The sequence below is a fragment of the Dermacentor albipictus genome, chromosome 3, assembly GCF_038994185.2.
Source record: "Dermacentor albipictus isolate Rhodes 1998 colony chromosome 3, USDA_Dalb.pri_finalv2, whole genome shotgun sequence".
NCBI lineage: Eukaryota > Metazoa > Arthropoda > Arachnida > Ixodida > Ixodidae > Dermacentor > Dermacentor albipictus.
In genome coordinates this window covers 75,242,862-75,267,761 of record NC_091823.1, presented here as the reverse complement: position 1 = coordinate 75,267,761, position 24,900 = coordinate 75,242,862, and the positions used below count along the sequence as shown (strand labels likewise).

Here is a 24,900-nt window from a genome sequence, read left to right as displayed (position 1 = left end):
TATGTGATACCTGGCCTCATTGTGGCAGGGCTAGCACATCTGTAAAAGGAGCCTTGTCTGACTTTGTCAGCCAGTGTGTCACATGCTTGTGGCATATTTTTTTCTTGCCATTTTCTGATGTGCATTAGACAATAGCTGAATGGCTTTCTCAGAAATGTGTTTGTGGCGTGCGCTGTTGCTGCAGGCGGTTGAACTTGCACCATGTTATGTGATGTGCAAAGCTGTGCAAGGCATAAGCCCAACTACACAGATTTCTTTTTAGAAAAAGATTGAGTTCAAGTGTGATTTCCTCATTGAAGGCTGAATGGCTTTCAATGATGAAAGCTACTCTGGGCAACTTGACATGGTTTTTGTAAATGTCTTTGTGCATTTAACCAATTGGCAACTGCAAATTTCTGGCACATCTTCGCACGTAAATGTGTCTGCTGTGGCAAGAACATTTTTGTTTTGCGTCAAGTTGCTGGCAGGAAGATAGGCTGGTTGAGAATTGCTTTGAAAAGTGTCGGGCAGGGCGATGCGACACCTGGTGACAACATATGAACACAGCAGCGCTGACATCAATTTTGGTGGCCCCTATAAATGAAACCTAGCTGCGGGTGGAATGCCATGGTCTGCACAAGTCACAGCTTGCTTCAGTGTGGTGTTCCTGGAAGCACACCCTTGAACTCTCGTAGCAGTGTTGTCTGGAACATCTCTGTCAGCGCCTTCTACATCCATGCGGCAGGCGTGAACCACTGTGGGGGACATGGGCAGCAGTGGCAGGGATCGCTTACTCAACGAGCAGCAGGGCCACGATTTATCATTGTGAGTGCACATCATGGACTACGACTCCGGCAGGTGTTATGGTCCGACGACTATGGCGGTGCTACATCACAACGGCTCCTGTGTCGTGCCTTGACCGTAGGACTGTGACTCTTGCACGAGACAGCCGTGTATGAACTGGAGAGGACCAAGTGTAGCGAGGGTTTTAAGGAGCCCATAGGGGAGGGTCTGAAGAGACTGATTTTTAAATGCGCTGAGCACACATCGTGCAGTAAGCAATCTCCATTTGGCACAGTATGTGCCTCCTCTCGTCAGCGACATATACAAAAGCTAGATTTCTCAGTAGCAGTCTTTGCTGGAGAAAAGGTCTCCCAAACATCACTAAAGTGAAACAATTTGAGCTAACTTTGTGCATGGCACAAGGACAAGTGCAACTAAGGAGCTTGCGCTTTTTTTTTTCATGGGTTTAGCTTTTCTTTTTTTGGCTCACACGCCTAGTGCCAAATTTAATAATTATAACCTATAACGTGGTATGGGAGAACTGCATTAGGCGGTTTATTTTACCATAGAACACATACAAAAGTTGATGGTGCATCGGCTGCTCATTGTTATATCCAATATATTGTTCAAACCGGTATTGTTATAAGCGAGATAACTGTAGTTGGTGTACAGTGACGACAAACATCCCATGCTTGCACTAGCTTCCATGAGGCGCAATATGGCAAAGCATGTCCTTCAAGATTGGGAGGTAAGATGCGGGATAAGGTGGTGGAATTTGGACATAGCCCATTGCAAGTTGGGATGCAAGATAATGGGGGGGGGGGGGGGGGATTTGGACATTACCCATTGCAAGTTTGCTTTCATGCTTGAGGCTAACATACATACTTGATGCTAACATACATACATGAGCAACTTTTCTGAGAGAAAAAAATGGAAATGTGCCCTAGAATCAAGTAATTGCTTCAGGTATCAAAGGATAGACAGACGTGGTGGCATCGATGGCAGAGCAAAAGTGAAGGATCAAAAACAAACATGTTTGACGTGGCAGTGTTCTGGCGTATTGTCATGGGGTCACATTACAAGATGCAAATTTTCATTTTTGATGCTAACAGTTGTTGACCTTAACAGTATTGACCATGTTCTGTTCAAAAACTGCACATTTCAAGTAAGACTGGAACTGTATATTTTAAGTTGTTCCTTTTCCCTCTCTGTAACAGCCTGAAAAGGCTAACAATATTGCAAATAAATAAATATATGTATACATGGCATAGTGCATGTTGTATTGGATGCATTTCATTGTTGCCTGACAGTACATATGAATTCAGATGTAATTAACAGTTGCTGTGATAGCTTGGTTTGATGCTCTACATTGAGGAAATTTAGAGGTATGACATGCCATCGTACACATTCTGCATTGCTGATGTAACTGCACATAAGCATTCTATTCTTGCCTATTTCTACTGAGTGGTTCTTATTTATTGTGGTGGTATGGTGGTAATCTTTTTCATTCAGTTTTGGTCCCCCTGGCATTGTCTGTTGCTGTTGCAATGGCTACATGTCTGAATCTAAATCTTTGTACTAAGTCTTTGTAATTGTATTGTTTGATACTGTGTTGCTTCTGTTAAACTTGTGTTTGATTCAATCGCCCCCCTTACTTAATGTTCCTGACAGAACCTGTAAGGAAACCTGAATAAATAAATAAGCTCTGATCACTCGCAGAACCACAGAGGCTTATCCGTTGCCTGTGCTTTAGATAATGTAAATTTGGCCCATGGGTGCCGATCAAGATCGAGAATTATCCGCTGTCAACATGCGTCACTCAACAGTTGTCACAAGTCCAACGTAACGGCACACTGGAGCAAAGAGCATTGCATGAATGGCGTTGAGAAATATGCAACAGAAAAACAACACTGAAATAACGTGTGTGCCAGTCTTTTTGTTACGTTGGCTCCCACTGGCTTTATCCAATAATTTGAATGAAGTCAAAGTAATTGAATGCACACTGAAAGTGAAATCCTTGAAAGGGATTGATCGAAAGTGTGGCTCCAGCACGTGCCTGGTCACCGCCACGGCACTGCAGACAGACTGCAACTTGCTGAATGCATTTAATTGCCGCTCGACCTCAGTCCACTGAGTGAAGTCGGTATGGGTTCTTCCTTGATTCTGGATTTTATTTGATATGCTCCTTTCCTGCTTTTTTTGCAAATGCAGGCGTGCAAGAACCACATAAAGCAATGTAGCACCAAGCTAGGCATGTCTCCAAAACAAGTCATTGATGCTATCCGCTTGCAGCAGCGCTACGTACAAGAGAGGATGGCTGCCGGCTTGCCTGTTGTGAGGAGGAGGTGATATTTTCTCTTCCGTTATTATGCTTCTCTAGATTTGCGTAGCTAATTTTACATTGCATCTCCTACCTTTTCTCATTAATCTTTGAGGAGGCATATTCTGTAATGATAATTTTCCTTTGTTGTGCCAAATGGCTGATGGCAGTCAAAACAGTGCGTATGTATCAGTGACAGTTTCCAATCCTATGTTGAATTCCAATGGCGGAGTCGGAGCAGCCGATGGACTCCGCGAGCGAGCACTCGACTCTGGCGCAGAGCAACCCCTCCAGATCCGCGAGTGGAACACAACCTGTGCCGCCGGAGCAAGGCGGAAGCGGAAGTTCTATCACCGAGTTACCCAAGATACCTTGCGTGTTGTCATTTCCTTCCGCTGTTTGCTCCCAGCACTGCCGCACCGGTCACTTGTCTCTTCAGCGCCGTTCACCTGTTGTTTCTTTAAAAGTGCGTAATGGATATCTCGCCAAGCGTGCAGCAGCTTTTGCTTCCTCGCGAGTCGTGACCGGTGGCACCTCCCAGCAGAAAAACGTGGTAAAGGAAATACGTCAGGCAGAGTTCCGGTCCACTCCGCTGATTTTGGCGGAGCAGCTTTTTCTGCTCCACGGAGTGACTCCCGCTCTGAATCCCCTCCGACTCTCTCACTGGAACACCTTACTCCCGCCCTCACTCTGCCATTGGAACAAACTTGCTCCGAAACGAGCAGAAAAACTTGCTCCAACTCCGCCATTGGAATTCAACACTAGTTAAAATGGCATGCAAACAGAGCATGCCTGTTGGTGAAAAGTGTGCCGAATGTTTGACCTCCGTGAAAACCGTGCAGTGGCATGTGTGATCTAGTGAATAGTCGAGGAAAGAGAATTGGTCAAGGATAAAAATGTTTGTATAGTCTAGTCCATGCTTTCCTACATTTGAGGACAATATACATTTCAAAACAAGATATAAATGCAGAACATCAGAGATTTTGTTGATTGATGGGTGTAAAGAGGAATAACTTGTAAAATCTCCAAGAAATGTGCCCCAGCAAAGGAGGTCGTGAACGACACCCGCGAGTCCAAGAGAAAAACATTCAATTATCATGGTTGGAATGTGATACACTGGTTTACAACTGAATTTAAATATAATGTTAATATACGAGCGTGCCAGTTAGTCGCTGGTGGCTGAGAGCAGAGGTTGTGTCCAGAGGGGCCACTTCACTCATGCTTTTAAATGCGTAAGCATTTCTATGCCTACCCAAGACGAATGCAATGGATCATACCCACTTAAGGCAGAGGCTACAAGCGCTCGGCAAAGGAAAGCGAATGGTGCATACATTGATTAAAATCACCCATACAACACACAGAAAAGCGTACGTTTGAATAAAGAACGAGCTCAAAACAAACATCCGAACCATCAATAAAGCATTGCATACCCTCCTTGCCAATTGTAGTGGCGGTTTTGCAACAGCTTCACTGGACATCCAGGATGATAAGGACCGATGAGGGTTGATAAAGGCCATATCATGTTCAATAAGGTTGATAATGACCATTGAAGGGTGATAAGGGTTTGTGCTGGTCGAATCAAGTTTCATAACATTGATAATGCCACCAGGCTGTGTGGAAATGAGCAAGTGGCACAATGCTTACGCATACCTAGACAACTCCCAGAGGAGTTTCTGTGTGAAATTTTCCATTGCACACCCCAGAGCAGCTGAAATGAACAGCGAGATGATAGGAGAAAAGTGAAATGACTAGGGGCGGTAACAGACACTGAACGACCGCCAAGGTGGTGCCTCGTGGACATTGAAACAATGAATGCGTGCGCGACGACCAAGGCCAGCAGCAAAAGGCCACTGCTGGCCCAGGAGGCTATTGTGTGCACCTTTCTGGTGACCTGACATCATCTCATATATCATGCACAGAGTATCTTTCAGCAAAAGCTTGAATCCCACTGGGGGCAAATTGGCACTGTTTTATCACAGTGGCATTGCGCAGTAGCATGGCAAATGCCTGAACTCCCCCACTGGCTGAACATCTGCAGCATATTTTGTGTCGCTTTGAGGGCTTATCCTCTATATCTCTCATTGGCAAGGAGAGTTGCGCCACATATTTTAATCCATCTTAATCGTACTCCTGCTCGTCTTGGCAAGTGGTTTGTGTGCCAGAGTGTCAAAAACTTGCATCTTTATTTCCTTTCTTTCATAAATTTCTGGAAGGCGAAATGCACCAGCGGGCGTGTCAACTGTACAGCGATCAGCAAAAAAGCCCAGACCGGTGGCATCAGTACCGAAAAGGTAAACAGAAAAAAAAATGCAGTTCTTGTTTACCTTCTGATTACGTCACACCATTATAGTGCAAAGTGTGTGTCTTTATATATGCATGAACTTTCTTTAGGAACGCTTATCATTAGTCTGCTTGAACAATTGACTGAAATCAAATTTTGATTAGGCAACAAGATAACACTAAGTAGGGGCAAAAAAAAAAAAAAAACTGGTTCGCAAGAGTTGTTTCAACAGAAGCTTTAGCTCATGGGGAATCGGGGCCAGATAACTAAATATAAGTGGTCAGTGAACAGTAAGCGCCTTAAGGGTAAAATTTCAGCTTGGTTCAAATTTTGTTCAAACACCTAATTCTGGTCATATAACACTTAAAAGAAGTAAAAAGAAAAAATAATTTCAGCCATATTTGTGAATTGGGCTTCTACAATAGCCCCCCTCCCCCCCCCCCCCCCCAAAGAAAAAAATAAGCATTCTCACTGCCTTGAAGTTACCAAACTAGCTTGCTGTTATGTCAGGATTTTGATGGCAATTACTCGTGTCTAGTGAAAGGGAGACCCTGCATCTACAAACTTTTTTATTTCCGAGTTGATTTTAATTAAACCTGTGGAGTTTATCTATTACCATGTGCAAATTTAAAATATGCCTTGTTTTCTCACATAATAAATATATTTCTATAAATTAAAGAAATTCATAACATGCTCGGAGGTGGGCTATTTACTAATCTATATATGGTCTAATAAAATTATCTTTAGTAATTGTAGTATACAGTGGTACAAGGATGAATGCACTAGACTGATTGGAACCAAAGTTACAGCATGTCAAACTTTTTCAAGCGCGGACTCGTAGTAATACCCAGGACAAAATATAACTTTTTTTAGTGTTTCTGTCATAATATTTGTGTATATTATATGCCCACTGCAGTCTCTGTTTGCCTACCTTTCTGTCAAACAAATAATAATTGTAATAGGATAAGTAGAACCAGAGATATCTTCACTCCAAAATGGTGACACCGCCAGAAATGCTGTTTTGAGAAAACGAGGAAAAACATTCCACAACATGTTTATGATGGTTATAGGAGAGGCTGAATCAATCAAAGATGATATAGGGATCCACTCGGGCAAGAATAAATGATCTACGCCAATCTGGAGCAATGGGACGCATGAAGATATTTGGGCCAACTTCCGACTCCAAAGAGCAGGGTCTCCCCTTAACTTGTTATAGGTAAAGATTGGCCATAGTGCATTCCAAGAGAGCCAAAGACTGAGCTTAGCAAGTTATAAGGACGTTTACTGCAGCCATAACGGCCTCAATATGAGAAAGTACTACTTTGCAATTTATGACGTCGCACTGATGTACACTGGCACTGGGGTATCGGCACGAAATTCCCAAAATGTAACTGTAGCAATTTTCTCTTCTGTTAATCCTTTCACTCTTTTTTTCTCTCTTTTTGCTGGGCCTATAGAAATTGATCAGTTTAATGTACCATTTTTCTACAGGTTGTTAAACATTTCTGTTGAAATTCTTCTACTAGCAGTGTCATGTACCGTCTGAAATAATGACTGAACTTTAATACCCTTGTCACACGGGCACTCGAAAGGGTTTTGAGCATAAAGACTTCTCCCGAAAAAGAGTTTTGCCCCGAGACACACGACGGGGAGCGATCTCTTTTTCAGAAGCGGTCTTTTCTGGAAATGGAGTTCGTCTATCTCTTTTATGGCCGAAAAGGAGTAGCGTCGAAACCAGTGGGTGCCAGCAATTATCCTATATTAAAGAAACTAAGCAAATGCGTATTTGTCTGTCACCTATGCTCATCGTAAAAAAATAAATTTGTCTCGCAGAAAGTGTAGCAAATCCATTAATGCTCATTTTCTTCTGCACCCTCGTGAGCAGGTAGAACGGGTCTCGAAAGCAGGTGAAACGCTCTCTAAATTGCTGCAATAAATCATTACATTAATGTCTCTTAATCTGGTGCTACTCAATTTATTTGAAAACCGTGTGATAAGTTATCACTTTATATTTCAAGATCAGTTTATTTTGGCCGATTTTGTTTCGAACGCTAGCGTCACGCTTTCTCTAAAGCGTATCCATAAGGAAACACTAAAAAGAGATTGTCGGTGCCGTGTGTCTGCTGTGCAACATCTCTTCAATAAAAAGTCTTTCAACTTGATAAAAGACCGCTTACGTAAAACTTTTTGCCTGCTTGTGTGACAGAGGTAGAAGTCAACGATTTGACAATTTTCGGCAGATTTTAGTGTCTTGAAAAATGAAGCTTCAAATGGAGGCACCATCAAAACTAGCCTGCAGCGTTCCTAGCACTTCCTCGATGAAACTACGCAACATTTGCATGTTGGTTGACTCTGCATTGTAATTCTTAATTTAAATAACAGCAGCAGTGAAGATGCAGAAGTTTGTCATGTTGTCTTATTTTCCGATCTGGCATCTAGGCTGTTTTAATGATGCCTTAAACAATGGTAGATGCTCATGCATATTATTTTGATAATTATGTTCAACTAAGGTCAACTGTAACTTTATTTTTCCCACCATGGGTTGTTTTTATCCACCGGCATCTCAAATTATGAGCAATTTTTTCCAGCGCGCAGTGAGTGTCACACTGACCTTCGAAGCTTATTTTTATTTTATTTATGTACACCATACTGCAGACTTCATGTGGTCCAAGCAGGAAGGGCAAAACCAAAACATACAATATTCGGAATGCCAAGAAACAGTGCAAATCAATAAGGTACAGGGATGATCACTAAAAGCAGACAGGCAGAGTATGGAGAACATGAATAGAAGGAGACAATTATACAATGTTGGCAACGGCATTTCTGAAGTTTACATTTTGAAATACTGAAAGTCTAATCTGACTGCTAGCTTAGACTGACTAGCAGTCTAAGATCTTACATTTTGAGCATTGCCTGTGCAAGTGGCCTTATTCATTCCTGTACAATATTGTGCAACACTATACAGTGCTCTACGGTAGCGTACAGGAACTGAACAAAGCACACAAAGGCTCCAGCGCCAGTTGAACACACCCTAGACCAGCTTGCTTGCACAGAAAAGCTGAACAAATGTAATAATCAAACATGAGGAGGTTTCTGCATGCTCCCTGGGGCGCTATAATGTAAAGCTATTCCAAACTTTTCTTTTCCAATTCTGCTATCAGCCCTCCGCAATTGGTCAAAAGCTTCATCTGCCTGTCGTGCGACGTCATGAAAACCGTGATAGGTCTCAATCTGACATGACGTGTACAGACTGATTATGCATGATTTGACCGAACAAAAGAAAAACAATTATTTCTGATTCGACACCTTTTTTCCATTAGCATTCTGCTGTTGGTCAAAAAGTTTGAGGCTGCACCCACTTGACGTTACAAAACCGTGAAAACTAATTGCGTCAGTGTGACATGTACGTGTGAAAGATGCATTAATATGCCGAACAAAGGTGGACTTCTTTTCCTGAATAGCTGGAGACTGCCCCGTTCCGAAAGGAATAGAAGATGGCTGCCGCCGATCACTCAGGCACTGGCTACTTGCACCTGCCGGAGAGCATGCATTTATTTGCATATAACTAAACTTTTTGTGTGGCCGTATAACATTATCGAGCTCTTTTGGCACATATATGACATTGCTCTGCCAACTCTTTGCTGAGGATCCATTTTAGTGGCACTTTTAACCTTCCATGGAACGCCACCACAATTTTAGACAAGCCATCGCAATCTAAGTAAGGGAAGTGGACCAATCGCAGAAGCCAGCACCTGCCTGTTCATCCGGTTATCTATATTCAGTGCACTGGCTCGGCCCCATCAAAACCCTCTCCACTTGAGCGTGCTCCTCACCTCTAGTCAGCCAATTAGATAAGAAAACACGCTCAATGTATGAGATGTTATTCGTTTTGAAAGCAAAGAAAAGTGACCTCCTATAAACGAGGAGAGCGTTTGATCGGGCTTTTCAGGCAACGCTGCTGGCCAACGCCCTATGCTTGCGTGGGCGGTTAGGTAAATTTGATGTCAGGAGATTGGAATAAAAACATATTGGAATAGTTCTACGTTCTACGAATAGTTCTACGTTATAGGGCCCCTGTACTGGCAACCATTGTTTCACAAGCGTAAAGCGTAAAACATAAGAAAACCTAACCTAACCTAAAGTCTAGAAGCAGGAACGAATTGCATATTTTGTATACGTATTTTGGATTACTTCTACATTGAGTAATAATAATAAAAATAGCAAATTATTACTTTCATTCATGTTTCACGAGGTGCTTCTTCGAAGTTACTCATGAATTCTAATAAACTGCCTGAACAGTGATTACTGCTTCACATCCATTGAAAACAAAGACAGTAATCAGGCTATAATTTTATGTATTGCAGTATATTTCTCAACTACTATGTCTTGAAATAAGATGTTGAAACAAAAGAGCACATAAAATGAGCACATTTTCGGCTGTAAGGAAAAAGCTGAAGATGAAACATATGAATAGCTGAAGAAAATAATAAAGGGAAAATCAGACATCCACCCGTTCGTAGCAAATGACGATTTGCTACGAACGGGTAGATTTCTGATTTTCCCTTTATTATTAATTACTTCGGGTTACTTCGGGTTCTTCGGGTTTGACGTGACAGTTCTGCGAAAACCTTGCAGGTTTTCGCAGAACTGTCACGTCAAACCCAAAGAACATGTTTATTTTTCATCTGAATGGGCAGAATGCGCTGAAAATAAGCACATTCAATGAACGAAAAAATATTTTGTGGAAGCTTTTTCAGCAATGAGCAACACCAGGCAGATCACTGGAGGCCTCTTATGGCTTCATCTGTAACTTGTACAGACAGTGATTGTCATATGTGAACCATAGGTGTACATTTCAGTTGCATTACGTTACCTGCGTGATACCACTGCAGCGAGGTACCTTGCATCGGTCTGTCTCCTCTGACCATGATTTCAAAGAAAAGCGAGTTGCATGCTTAACTTCTCCCTCTTTCCATTTACCTGCTCTAATCCAGCAAATAACGCCTTCTGCCTGTCATTCAGTGTTGGCCAAAGACATGCAGCCAGAAACTCCATGTTCAGTACCGAAAGGTGGCAATAAACGTTTTTTCTGTTGCCCTGCCTGTGGGCAACACTCATCCATAAAGGGCTAACCAACCTACTGCCGCAAAAGTAATGAAAATGCAATTTTGAAGGAATTTTTTTATTCGTCTCAACTGGTTAAGTGTTTCTCTTTAGTGTCCCTTTAAGGAAAAGACTGGTTTAATGATATGAAGTGGGAGTGAAATGAAGCAGTAATAAAATTGCTTGATTATTTTCCCTATACTGCTTGGAGGTTGCTTGAAATATGCATTTAAAAGCAAGCAATAGCAAAAAGCTGTTTTCATCTATGTGCTTTTGGTCTTTTTCTTTCCTCCTCTTCAATTCAGAACGCTTGGGTTAAATATGCAGACGAAGAAGATGCTTGGCACAAGACAGGTCAAAATTAATCCAGAAATTGACTACATAAATGCTGAATTGTGTATGCAATTTCGGGCCTACAGAAAGCAGACTGCTTTCTCATACGAATGCAAAAATAAAAAGTGTCGCAATGCAAAGAAGCAGATACAATTGTACGCAACTTTGGAATTCTTTTTTATGTCAAGTGTGTATGGTGTCCTCCAAGGGTTAGGTTAAGAAAGGTGTATTTTTACAAAAAAAGAAGGTATAATTTAGGTTTGGTTCCAGGTTTTATGAATGCAATTAGCACGCCACTGGTGTTGTGGTTATGTGATGACAATGCAGCTTCCCTAGTGAACTTTGCTTTGTGGCAAGGGAGAAAAAAATTTTTAATGCCTCCCCTTCCTCATATCACGTGATGTCAAGTTAGCCGCATTGCAGTAGAGTGCATTCATGCAGCATTATGTACCAGGCTACAAAGATGGCCGTTTTGTGAATGTTTTATATGTGCATTTTACCTTAGTATACACTTATGATATTTATTTATAGCAAATACCAAGAAGAAGTTCAAATGGCACGCGCACTGTCTGCATCATTGACAACGGCAAGCAGGGACCAGGAGGATGCTCAACGACGATTTTGTGAGATGTTCGGAAGCAGCCATTCTTCGGGAAGGAGGAGGAAACATGCAGTGTGCGTGGCTTACCAAATCTCGGGGCACCTGTATATGTTGTCACTGCGGTGTGACACACATACATTGGCACACAACATTTCAAGAAAACAGAGAAAGCGATGAAATCCAGCTAACAATTTTCAATTTCTGGGGGACTTGACAGACAGATAGCAGAGCAAAGTTAATTTGGTACAAGAAGAGACTGTGAAGTGTGATCCCCATGCAGGAAATTCCTCAGTGAATTGGCAAAAAGGTGGTTTTGCTTGAAGTGCGAGTTGTAGTTGCCTGAAAATAGCATGAAATGTGCTCTCCAGATGTTTTGTTTAATGCACAGTAATCGTATCACTTTGCATCTTCATCAAAAAGAGCAGCCTACTTACACAAGCACATCACCTTGTCTCGTTCAACAAGTATCTCCGTAGACAACCTGGTAGGAGAATTTGTCCCTGCAGGCTATGTTCAAATCTGCACACTGCATGAAAAGGGGCTCTGTTTGTGAATATGTAGTCAAAGTTCAGGTCAGCACAAACACAATATTTTTACATAGCAGCAGGAAATGGAAGCCTGTAGTAAGTGATTTCCTGTTCCAACCCCAAGAAAAAAAAAAATGTGTGTTCTTGCAGCATTTATTAGCATTGACTTGAGAGGAAACTTTAACTCAGGGTCTCCTGCCTGAATACATGGCAAAGGAGAAATAGTTTTTCTTGGCAACCACTGCACCACATTTGATTAGGTTTGTTGCATTTAAAAAGAAAAAGCTATATGTAAACTAGTGACGCTTGGTAGCAAACTTTTGATTTAGCCTGTCAATTTCATAATGATTTTTTTCTTTAAATTGCCAATTTTCAGAAAACAAAACTAAGTTTGCAGCTCTGTAAATCAGCAATCAAAAATCATATCACAATTCTGTAAATTGCATATCATAGTACATCTAAAGCAGACAAATTTGATGTACTATACATGGCTCTTACCATACTATACATATCGTAAAAGCAGCGGAAGAATTCTATACTGACCTGCACAGTACCCAGAGCAGCCACGATGCCTCCATTAGAAGTAGTAATGACCAGGTTACAGAGGCTCCTTCTATAACTAGTGATGAAGTTAGGAGGGCCTTGCAAGACATGAAACAAGGAAAAATAGCAGGAGAAGATGGAATAACAGTCAATTTAATCAAAGATCAAGGAGACATAATGCTTGAAAAACTAGCAGCCCTTTATACGAACTGTCTGTCAACTTCAAGAGTCCCAGAGAACTGGAAGAATGCCAACATTATACTAATCCACAAAAAGGGAGATGGTAAAGAATTGAAAAATTATAGGCGCATTAGCTTACTTCCAGTATTGTATAATATATTCACCAAGACAATTTCTAATAGAATAAGGGCAACACAGAAATTCAGTCAACCAAGAGAACAGGCTGGCTTCAGGAAGGAATACTCTACAATGGATGACATCCATGTCGTCAATCAGGTAATCGAGAAATCTGCAGAGTACAATCAGCCTCTTTATATAGCTTTCATAGATTACGAAAAGTAGTAGAGATACCAGCAGTCACAGAGTCATTATGTAATTAAGGAGTACAGGAGGCTTACGTAAATATCTTGGAAAATATCTACAGAGACTTCACAGCTACCTTAATTCTCCACAAGAAAAGTAGGAAGATGCCTATAAAGAAAGGGGTCAGACAAGAAGACACAATCTCTCCCATGCTATTCACTGCGTGCTTGAAAGAAGTATTCAAGATATTAAACTGGGAAGGCTTAGGAGGAAGGATTGACGGCAAATATCTTGGCAACCTTCGGTTTGCCGATGACATTGTTCTATTCAGCAACAATGCAGACAAGTTACAACAAACGATTGAGGACCTTAACAGAGAGAGAGTGTAAGAGTTAGGTTGGAGAATAATATGCAGAAAACAAAGATAATGATCAATAGCCTGGCAAGGGAACAAGAGTTCAGGATCGCCAGTCAGCCTCTAGAGTCTGTGAAGGAATATGTTTACCTAGGTCACTTACTCACAGAGGACCTTGATCACAAACAGGAAATTTACAGATGAATAAAAATGGGTTGGAGCACTTACAGCAGACATTGTCAGATCCTGACTGGAAGCTTACCATTATCATTAAAAAGAAAGGTGTACAATCAGTGCATTCTACCGGTGCTAACATATGAGGCATAAACTTGGAGACTGACAAAGAAGCTCGAGGACAAGTTTAGGACCGCTCAAAGAGCGACGGAACGAAGAATTTTAGGCGTAACAAGGATAGCCAATATTCTAATTGGCATTAAGAGAAAAAAAATGGAGCTGGGCAGGTCATGTAATGTGTAGGTTAGATAAGCGTTGGACCGTTAGAGTTACAGAATGGGTGCCAGAAGAAGAGAAGCACAGTCAAGGATGGCAGAATACTAGGTGGGGTGATGAAATTAAGAGATTCGCAGGCGCTAGTTGGAATTGGTTGGTGCATGAGAAGGATAATGTGAGATTGCAGAGGCCTTTGGCTCTTCAGTGGATGTAAAATAGGCTGATGATGATGATGACATGCCTCTCAAATAGACCACTAATATGTGAGTAGGGCTTTCACAAAACTCTTGTGAACAATGTAATAAATTCACATCAGATATAAATTGATGTCAACCTTGTGCGCTTTGGGTGGTCTAACAGATGCAGTTCACAGAATGGCGATATCTATTCTTGATGCAGAGCTACAAATTTATGAAATTCATGCTTCTATATTTCTTCTTTTTTTTTCCAGCTTGCCAATGGTTGAAAATTTCTTTTAAAGACTTAAATCAAAATTCCACTTCCAGCAGTCACTAGAGTTTAACTTTCTCTCTCAAATACAACAAATTTCATTAAAATCATCCTAGTGGTTATCTCCAAAAAGCATTTCTGCATTTTACTTGTGTTTGAATAGGCAGTTTCGGAGTTGCGTACAAGCTAAAGGTTTCTCTTAAGTTTGAAGTCGCCAAGATTGATAGCACAGCCATGTAGTGGATCTCGGAGGACATGTCCTCTTGATAGGTGTTTTGAGAGGAATGGAATTGGCCCAAAGCTTATCACTCAATTTAAGTTGGAAGTGAGAACAAAGAACAAAAAAGAACAATAAAACATAAAAAATAAATGCATGAAGCAGTTCTGGCAAACAGCTAACACACAAAGGCAAGCAGAAGTAAGAAGCAGAAGTTGTTGATACAGGGGCATACTGCATGACATGGTTGTCTCTGTAACCGATTTTTTATTTCTGCTTGTTATGTATTGACTGTGAATCCAGGTTGACTAGCCTAAAAAAGAATTTAAAAAGGTAATGCCTGGTTTGACCTCGCCTTGTGTTATGTTTATTCTTAATTAGTAGTTCGTGTTAGATATGGACACAAAGTCCGTTGGTATTGTTTCTAAAGCATGCATGCTGAATGCACTTGATACACTATAGTGTTACATTTTATTTAAGTAAACATGCTTCAGCTTTTAGCTGGCAAAAATTGTTGTTGCAAATTCCTCAAGTAACTTCTGTTTCTAGAAGTAACATGTTCTCTCCCTTTCTGTATTCAGCAAGGAGACCCCTGTTTTGCTGTTGACATCAGCTGATGAACGTGCCAAGAAGGTTGAAGAGAAGATAGAACACCTCCTAACACAAAGGGTAAGAATAGAGCCAACAGATTTAGCATCAGTTCTTTCACTGAACAGTGTTGTTGTGTCGCTTACAGATGATTGGTTTGGAACTTGGTGATCTTTCATGGTGCACAAAGCTGAAAGCTGTTGGGAAGCTTTCGAACCGCATTAAGGAGCTTTCGACAAAGGTGCAGTAGTAAAACTTTTTCATAATTTCGTGGGCAGGCTGTATGTGGTAGCAGTGATGCTTGTGTGTATTTATAGGTTGTAACCTTTGTGCACTTAAGTGTGTCGACGCATGTTAAGATTCTAAATAGATCTTAAGTTTGAATAGACGACAGTCTGAAATGTAAGTTCCTATATAAAATTACATTTATACAAATTTTGTACAGCCGCCGACCGATAAATTGGACACCGATAATCCAGACATGCTTGCTAATTCAAACAACTCTGCGGCACCGCCAATGGCCCCATAGACTATATTTCGGACAGTCGCCCGCTCTACATTCGATTATCCGGACTCCGTCCGTGGCTGTAGCTTATCCCGACTCTGCCGCCATTATCTCCTCTGGCAGCCTCAAGGGGACATTAAGTATGGCCTCGGAGAATACATAGTTATATGGTAATTCCTGAAGCCTTGAATTGGTCGCAGCACTGTGTCTCGAAGATTTAGCTACAAATGCTGATCTTGGAGGCTTTGCCTAAATTGTGAGGTTGCATCAACATCGCAGTCATCACATCCATTCCGGCGCCACCGCGCATGGCCTGCTCCTGTTTGTTGAATTTGGCATCCCGACAGCGTTCTGCCATTCTGTGCTTGTTTGTTTAGTATGCGTTCCAGATAGCGCTCTTCTGGCTACTGGAGGTCCTTCTCATGAAATTATCGACAGTGCGCGTCAAATGGCTCACGTTCCGACTCCATAAATGAAGAGCCTGGACTGCCGCCTACTATAGTGAAACCTCGCTAAACCGTAGTTGGCCGGAGCTAGGAAAAAGTACGCACTAAACGGTAGTACTGTTTAACCAAAATAGCATGAGATCGACCACTTACCTATTCAAAAACGGAACTCAGAGAGGGTGCGATGAAAGGGGGAAAAAACAGGCAGTATTTATTCCCTTCGCGCGACAAATGTTATTTTCGTTTGATGCCGCGACGGCCTAGAAGCGACAGCGGCCTCAAACTTACTAAAGCTACGAGGCAGTTTTTTAGCCAGCCCCCTCTTCTCAGCAAACACTCGCATGGCAGATTTCTCGTTGGCGTTACGTATTCTCCGTACACGCGTGCGGTAGCGCTGCAGCAGTCGCGGGGCGCCTTTTTCATTGCGGGGTGCTGTTCTCGTCGCGACGATTGCATTCATGAGGCTGACGTAACGCGCAGCTTCTGCCACTGTCGGGCCAATGCCTCCTTTGGTCGGGCCTGAATTGCTCGTGCTGTCGCTTTCCGTGTCGTCCTCATCACTGTTGCTAGCCGACACTTCAGCAACAACAGAAACAACGGTGGCGAAAAGTCGAACCTCGCAGCCGACATCTCTTCGCAGTCGCAGCAGTGCTGCCAAGCAACTTCTTCGCATTCCAAATGCCACACACCGTAGTCAACAGCAGATCCCTGTTGCGTGCCAGTGCCGACTTCTTTGTGTAATGTTCGATAGTACGAACAATGTCTAATTTTTCTTCTATGCTGAGCATCCGGCGTCTTTTTTTTTTCCTGAGCTTCGGCATGATGCGAGTCCCCGCTTGCGTGACGCCACAACCATAGAGTTTCTCATTATAACACCTAGAGGTAAATCTGGCACCACCGTCTATGGGAGTTTCTTAAGGGGCGCCGTGCCGTAATGGGAATGATGGTATATGTGTCTGCGAGGCTCGTGTTGGCTGGTGTTGTAAGAGGCTTCATCTAGAACGCAGGTATGGCTACACAAAGAATGCGTTCTTAAAGTAAAATCTTCATAAAATGTTTCCATTCACGCATATTGCATTTTCCAGTGAAGTGTACTCACCTACATTGCGTAGCCAAGCAAAGAAAAGCAAGAACAGACGACAGACTGTTCCAAAAAGCGAGCACAAATCTTGTCGTCTGTCTTCCAACTTTAGCTGCCCGCTGATACTTTTTACGCTTCATATAATTGTACATGCAGCAACAAGTTCTCATAGTTAAACAAAACATGTTTTTGTGTAATAATAAAACTAAAACAGCTTTTTACATGCTGTTTTAGTAGAAAATTAATAATTGGGACAGACGGAATGGTGCTTGCCTGGCTCTCCGAGAACGATGCCAATCCGAAGTCACAATATACCGGCATTCCCATGCATACCACAGCGCAGCAGTGCCAGATTTCCCTCTAGGTAATACAGTGAGAAACTCTATGGCCACAATGCTCTCTGGCATGCCACCGAAATGATGTTGATGTGGCTTCACGCGCAAACGCACAGGGCGCTTGGAGGCCATTGTACCGATCTCTGAGGCTAGTTGTTCTGCCAGACTGCCCTATGGGGACGACGCATCGCCGTGTTTGCGCGATGAAAAGTGGAAACACTTTGTGCTAACCGATACATACGCAATAAGCTGGTACAGTTTATGCGGATACAAAACACATTTTGTTCAATGGCCGCTGATTTGGGGATTTGACTTTACTACTTTTAAAGAGAAACTTCTGTTTAAGCGAGTACGGTTTAACGAGGTTTTACTGTACTACAATGAGCTCAAATGCAGATATCATTGATGACCTTCTAGGGTGCGATGTGTCGATTCCTGCCACCGTTACATTTCAAGACTCTGCAGATGTCGACAGTGCGGTGTCGTCGTGCGTCGAACTAAAAGATGGCGAAAAAATTTAGCAAGTTCTCCAACGTCAAACAGCGACTTTAACTCGGGTGATTGTGCTGATGTGCCGTGTGCTTCGGAGCCTTCACATGCGGATTTGACTTGAGCCTTTGCATTCCTTGCATTGGCATACAGAGACAACAGAAAACTGGCAGAAGTACAGGTGGACTTGGTTGCACATAAGCAGTAGTGTGTGCATAAGTAGTAGTGCGTGAAGTGAATCGATCACTTCTTCCTTGCACAGGGGCCTTAAAATGTAAATAAAATAATCTTTTTTTGAGCACATTAGTTTTTTTCGGACATTCGATAGTCCAGGCTTATTTACGTTCCCTGTGGAGTTCAAGTTATCGGTCATCGACTGTACCTCTTCCTCTTGAGTGGCAAATTGTGTGAAGACGTAAAGTTAATGCCTAGAGCATGTAGCTAGATTTGTCAACAGTTGGTTAGTTAGTTTGATGGGTGGATGGATGGATTTGATTTGATTGATTGATTGATTGATTGATTGATTTGATTGATGGACGGGTGGATTAGATTGATGGATTTGATTGATGGATGGATTTGATTGATTTAACACGGCAGCTATGCCCGGCTATAACATACCAATGAGAAAGACAAGTGATAGAGAGTGGAAACCACGCCCTGGATATATGTTCGTTCGTACCTGTAGACAAACACACAAAGATCTGGTGTGAGGTGACTCGTCCAGGCTATGCTGACAGAAGGATGCGTGAAGCGAGGTTCGCAGGTGATCTGCCAGCAACTCCTGTGAGGACGTATAGCGCAAACTTGTATGTGCACGCACTGGTAGGAATTATGAAAGCTCACGTGTGGACAACCTTCCGAACTGATGAATTCGCATAACTGAGTTTAAACTGATAGCCTCATGGGGTCAAGGCCGCATGCGCAATACCTGCACATCACAATGCGCATCAAAATGGGCAAACGCGAAACACAACCAATTTTTCCGTGGTGCTGGATTTGTAAAAAAAAAACTAACTTATTTTACTGTTGAAATTCGTGTTTCTGGCCCGCCCAGTAATTCAGACGTTTGTCTGACCCTGTCCATGTCCCGAAAAAATCAGTCTTTTACCATTTACTTTTCGCCCACAACCTGAAAAGCCAAAGAGCATTGAACATGAATGTGCACAGTGCTGGCCACACGCCACTGACTTCTCCATCAAATGGCTTCTCCATCACCTAGGCAGCCCCTGCGCGCTCGCTAAACGAGCAATCTGCCGGCTTGGTTTATTATTATTATTATTATTATTATTATTATTATTATTATTATTATTATATACATTTATTTTTTTATTCGCTCACTCCATGTCTCCTCCTCCTGCACCGCATTGCCCCCATCGCTCTCCCCTCGGTTGGCGCCGCCTAGCTGCGGGATTTTCCGGCAGCCACATTATATAACCAGTTTTTTGTCTCACCTGTCTGCACTATAAGCAGTATGTGTACACATTAGGTTCTGTGGGGGATATAAACACGAGTTAGTAAAAACCGCATTATGTCCGGTCCTGTACTATAAGCAGTTTATGTTATAAGTGGTCTCAGCTGTACATCTTTGCATGCATACCTGTTTTTGTCATATCTATTACTGTTTTTGTTGTATACATTTTTCTGTATGTCTTGTCACGTAATTAACCATAACTCTGCTTAAAGGAGTACTAAATGCAAACATGAAGTCAAGCTAAATTGATTAATACCGAAAAGCCCCTAAGGTATCAGTATTATCGAGGATAGAGCTTTAATAAGTGAAACATTGAGGTAAATGTAAGGTTAATTTAAGACTTGATTTTGGTCTCTACCAGAACATTCTAGTGCAAACCAGATGACGTAACTCATTATTTAATTGTGCCACTAGTACTCAGCCACTGATATTAAAAAATCATGGCATTGATTTGTAAGATGAAAGAAAATAGGACATTGTGAAAATAATTAAGGACAAACTTTCATTGTTTGAATAAATACAATCGTATATTTGGGAAAAAATCTCCTGCGTGTGCAGCGAGGCCAAAATTTTAAACAGATGGTACTAGATCTAGTTTAATATACTGCCATTGCCAGTAAAATGTATTTCATGCCACCAGTGATAAATGCTGTGGCACCATCTGATAGCTAGAAATCAAAATGCTTTCACAAATCCATGGCCTCTGAAATTGTGTACACATGGGCCATCTCGGATACCTTGTACTCAGCCTGAGGGGAGATGAACCAACGGCTCATTTTACCATTTTTTTCTTGCTGTCATGGAGGAGAGCAAGCAGCAAGAATGAATTCAGATCAAAGCGGGCACTCTTGTTGCTCTCATAATGCGGTAACGAGCAGGCTGCCATGTGGACTTCCAGGCGACAAATTATATTTCTGCAAAAAGCGGAGAAAACTGCGTGCATGTGATGTCTTGGGATGCTGTTGGTTGTGTCTTCACCGGATTCCTAGCCATGCTGTTGAGTTCTACACGGAAAAAATGCAGTACCAACTGTTGGGTGCTGTTTTACTCACCGACAGCAGTAAAGAGTGGTGATGGCGTATGCAATGTCTTCCACTCTAATGGCGATCGATTTGATTTGAGCTAGGGAATTACGGACCCTTCAGAGACAATTTTCTCTTAAACTAAGAGTTTTCTTGGCACGAGACATGCGCTACATGGTTCTTGGAATTGTATTTTAACAGTCCACTTTGACATAATGTTTACCTCTAGTGTCCCTTTAATACCAAGTGTTTTTCAACTTCTGGTAACTTCAGCAAAAATCATTGGTCCCTAGGAGTTTGAATTAAAACTTTCAGTGTCATTTTTTTTTTTTTTTAGGGGTCACGAGCCTAACGGTTTATTTTCAGTTTAGCAGAAGGGAAAAAAATTATAGAGATAATGGCAAATGTACTCTCAGCATGGTCCTCGCATTCCTAACTTTGTTTCGTATCTCCTGCGTAGTTTCATTCTGATGTGCACGCTCCCTTGTCACGGTAAAAAAAAAAAAAGGAAAAGAAAGGGAACCATCCGGAAACTTTTGACAGATGGCAGAAACATGCAAGGCTGTTAGTATGGTGCTACGGCACTAATATTTGAACAGCGAAACCGCGCTATTGAGGTGTACAAAGTCTGGGAGCTACCCCTATCATCTACCCCAAATATGCAACAGATGTCGGAACTACCTCGGAGTTTGCCGACTTAGTGTTACTGCACGCATCCGACTAAAGAGAGTGGAGAATGTGGGGGTACATCGGTCGCACGGCAAAACAGAAATGCGGAAACATACCAGTACGTCAGTGATGCTGAAAGGTTTCATCGCATGACTCGACTATCATTGCTCATTTGAGTGAATATTAAGTGTAAGTGTAATGGTAGTGTGCCTCCCCCCCTCCCCCTCTTATGCTGGCTTTCTGTTTCATAAAGGATGCACCACTGTGGAGCCTTGCTGGTCAATGCAGAGAGCGGCAGGAGGACTACTATTTGGGTAGCCTGCGCCACGTTGTCACACCATCCACAATAGCCATGGGGAGCCGACTGAAGTCTCTGAGCCAGGTGCCAGGCCGCCGCCTGTCTGGTGACCTTGACATCATGGATGACTTCGCCACAGGAAAGCCCAAGTCATCATTGGTGAGCGCCTGCTCGTGTTTCTGGGCCTTGAGTATCCGTGGGACTTGACAACTTGGGGGCTTTCTTGGTGTAAGGTAACTAATTGATTTGCTCCTGCTGAGTAGTCTTACAACAATCAAACCTTCATAGAGCAAACACAGATATATTAACCTATTGGTATAATGAAGTAAATATTAAGTGTTTCTTGCCAATATCAAATGTAGCAAAGTTAATCTTGTATTGTATGTGACATGTTATCAAAATCATTTTTTGCAAAGTACAAATTGGAAATAGATGCTAGAGCAAGGAGCTGGTTTCAGCAGCTTGACTAGGCCCTAGAAATTGTCACACCAGGTGTTCTGCTATTTCTTCTTCTTTTTATATTAGCAAAATTTTTAATACCGCCTGTGGCATATAGCACAAGTCAACTCATTGAGCTGGTTTACTTGAAGCGGTGGGCATTACTTACACTGGGAAAAGAAATGCACATTTGACTAATTAACAAAATTTTACTAATCAATGTTTTAACTAATTACATTGGTGCACAGATTGCAATATGTATATGAATTAAAGCCAGTGATTTTACAAGGTTCATCCACTTGGAACGAATTTCAATACTAGCATCAGGTATGAGAAAACCACTGTCACACATGCGGTAAAAATTCAGTCTTGTTCTACTTACTTTTTTATTGGGACATCAATGCATTTTGTCACACACTTCGGGAGTGCCTATCTTGAAACGGGCGTCATCCTCGTAACTTGTTCCAAGTGGATATGACTTTCGATGGCATCAGCTATAATTCGTGAGTTGCAATATGTGCGGTAAAGTAAGTTTGAAAGTATTTAGTGAAAGTTCATTAATTGGTCAAATATTCATTTTGGTTTTTTGTACAAATCATGTCCACCTCTGAGAGTAATTTAGCTCAAGAAGTACAATTGTGCTATGTACCATGAGGTATTTATTAATTCTGTTAACGATATAAAAAAAAAGAAGAAAAAGACACCACATGATGAGACTCAACCTTACTGTCAACGTCACAACTGCACCCACACTCAATTGAAAGGGAGTGCTTGCCTCACCACCAAGTATGTCACTAAGCCTGTCAACGAACTACCAGTTTGTCCACGTCTGGTGTTAAAATTGCCTGATGGTAGTGGCCTGATGGTAGTCAAATGTCATTAAAATTGGACGTGTAGCAGCTGTGCCGAAAAAGATGTCATTCACAAAGTTAAGGCGTTGACTACTGAATACCATTTTCTGTGCCCGTGTGGCACTATTATTATATAGCAAGGGATCACGTGATCTGTCACAAAAGGAATGCGTGCACCAGATGCTCAGTAATATGCGATGTCACAATATGACTTTTATGAACTTTCATTGGTCGTTATCAACTTTATCGGACCTGATACAACCTTTATCAACCCTTATTGGTCCTTATCGTCTTTTTCGGAATTGCTCCAACCATTATAAGCCCTTATTGCTCTTTAGCACTTTATCCATCTGCGTCGAACAATTATCAACTGTGATGAGACCCATATAACCCCACATCACTCTTTATCATCCTTGTCAGCTCATTCACTGCTTATCTGTGTTGTGCAAAGGGAAGTGCATGAGCCCTCAGAGATCGGTGGCATTTCTGCTGCTGAAGGAACACCCCAACAGAAAGCACATCTCGCTACAACCGAATCGCACTGGGGATGTGGCATGTTCGAAATTAAATTTTCGCAGAATCGGAAATTTTCTAATGTCTATAAAGGATCGTACATACTAGTGGGGAAAAATGTGTTCCGTGGGAGCGGCCTTGCGGCACCTTTTTTGTGCCACGGAGGGGATCGGTCCTGGGCTAATATTTCGTGGCTTTCTGCAGCGGCAAGTGAGTCGCGAACACCGGAGACCAATCACTGACGTGCGGGCGTGAAACTGGTGTCAGCCGGTCCATTGGTTTCGTACTCTCATCTGCTTGCGTTAACTCTCACTTGCGCTTGTTTTGATTGTGATTGTCTGCGATTGTTTTTTACAATGATGAGACTAAACCGAGACGTCCCAATAGAAAGACTTTCGGAGACAGTGCGTCATATCCGATTTTGTACAACAACATGGATCCTGAATACAACGATGCCAAGGCGACAACCAGTTCCTCATTCTCCTTGTCTTTTGAGTGCGGCGACGCCACAACAGAAGAGAGCACACCAACATGATTATGATCAGTGGCAACGACGTCATTATCTTCATAAGACAAAAGTGTTATGAAGCACAAATAGCGTAAACACAGCACTGATCTGTCAGCAGACGACGAAAAAAGCAGGCGACATCACATGACCGCCGCAACAGCTCGCCGCCAGTTGGTATGGCCGCTCTGCTGCAGCTGCGTTTTAACGCTGGTGGCATGCCGCATGCGTTTTCCCAATAGTGTGTAAGTGCCTTAACTCGTTCCCTACCACGGGGAAAATTGGTTTTTTTATAGGTTACGCTAAATTTTCTTTTTCTGAAGGAGCCACTGCATTTAATATCTCATGTAATACATAAACGAAAAGCAGAATGAATGCACTTTTCCCGCGTAAAAGTTTTATTAGCGAGATGTATGTCATAAAAAAGATATAAATTGCCAGAATCAAGATTGTGGGATAAAATTGAACAAAGTTTGTAAAGACATGCTTTTGTCTACTAAGAAAAATATGTCCTGCGAGTCTGAGAGCTGGTATTCTCATAAATGACCCACTACATTGTGGAAGTTGTGTGCAGTGTCTCTAGTGTGGCATCTGTGCTATCATGCAATAGCCAACTGTGGTGCCGTAATGGAAGCAGAAAGACTGTAGGGTGTCATTGCTATGGCGTATATGTATGTTCAGGCATTGTGGATTGTGAAGGTTTACTAAATAGATTAAATATCTAACTTTACACTTTGCAGGAGGAATGTGAGAGACAACTCAGCACACAGCTGCACCGTGACGGACTGCTGTCCGCACTTAACGCTACATTGTCATCCACGGCAGCATGCTGTGAGGCCACTCAACTGAAGGTGCCTGATTGCAGTGAAATTGGTCAAGGATTCCTCACTCAAGTGAGTTTCTATTGTGTTTTGTGTAGTTGCTAAAATTTCACCCAGCTTATGTTGACATGGCTTGCCAAGCTCTGTTGTTGGTGCATGTTCATTGCGGAGCTCTTTCATAATACAGCGTGACCTACAGCTGTAGTACTTGCGTAGTTTCATGTGGTCATAATTATGCCCAAAATGAAGGTGTGAATTATCTCTCACCTTCTCATCTCTAAAGAAGCAGGAGCTTGCAAAAAACCACTGTTCTTTCTTGTTTTTTTCCCCATTAATTCTGTCGGTGCACCATTATATCTTGAAGCACCTCAAATAGAGAGAAGGCATGGGCATAAATACATAGAAAATCTTAAAGGAAGTGGTGCAGTGATAAGACACATGGC

General features: G+C 42.1%; 1 protein-coding gene across 6 annotated transcripts in view; it reads left to right on the top strand.

Moving 5' to 3' along the window:
- Positions 1 to 24,900, top strand: part of mus312 (mutagen-sensitive 312) — a 43,302-nt gene that overhangs the window by 4,416 nt on the left and 13,986 nt on the right. For all 6 annotated transcript variants that reach the window (XM_065430076.2, XM_065430070.2, XM_065430072.2 and 3 more), the window contains exons 4-10: positions 2,974 to 3,107; positions 5,296 to 5,373; positions 11,331 to 11,474; positions 15,007 to 15,094; positions 15,162 to 15,254; positions 21,285 to 21,488; positions 24,377 to 24,529. In XM_065430076.2, coding sequence (XP_065286148.2) covers positions 2,974 to 3,107; positions 5,296 to 5,373; positions 11,331 to 11,474; positions 15,007 to 15,094; positions 15,162 to 15,254; positions 21,285 to 21,488; positions 24,377 to 24,529 — 894 coding nt within the window. The remainder of the gene's footprint in view (positions 1 to 2,973; positions 3,108 to 5,295; positions 5,374 to 11,330; positions 11,475 to 15,006; positions 15,095 to 15,161; positions 15,255 to 21,284; positions 21,489 to 24,376; positions 24,530 to 24,900) is intronic.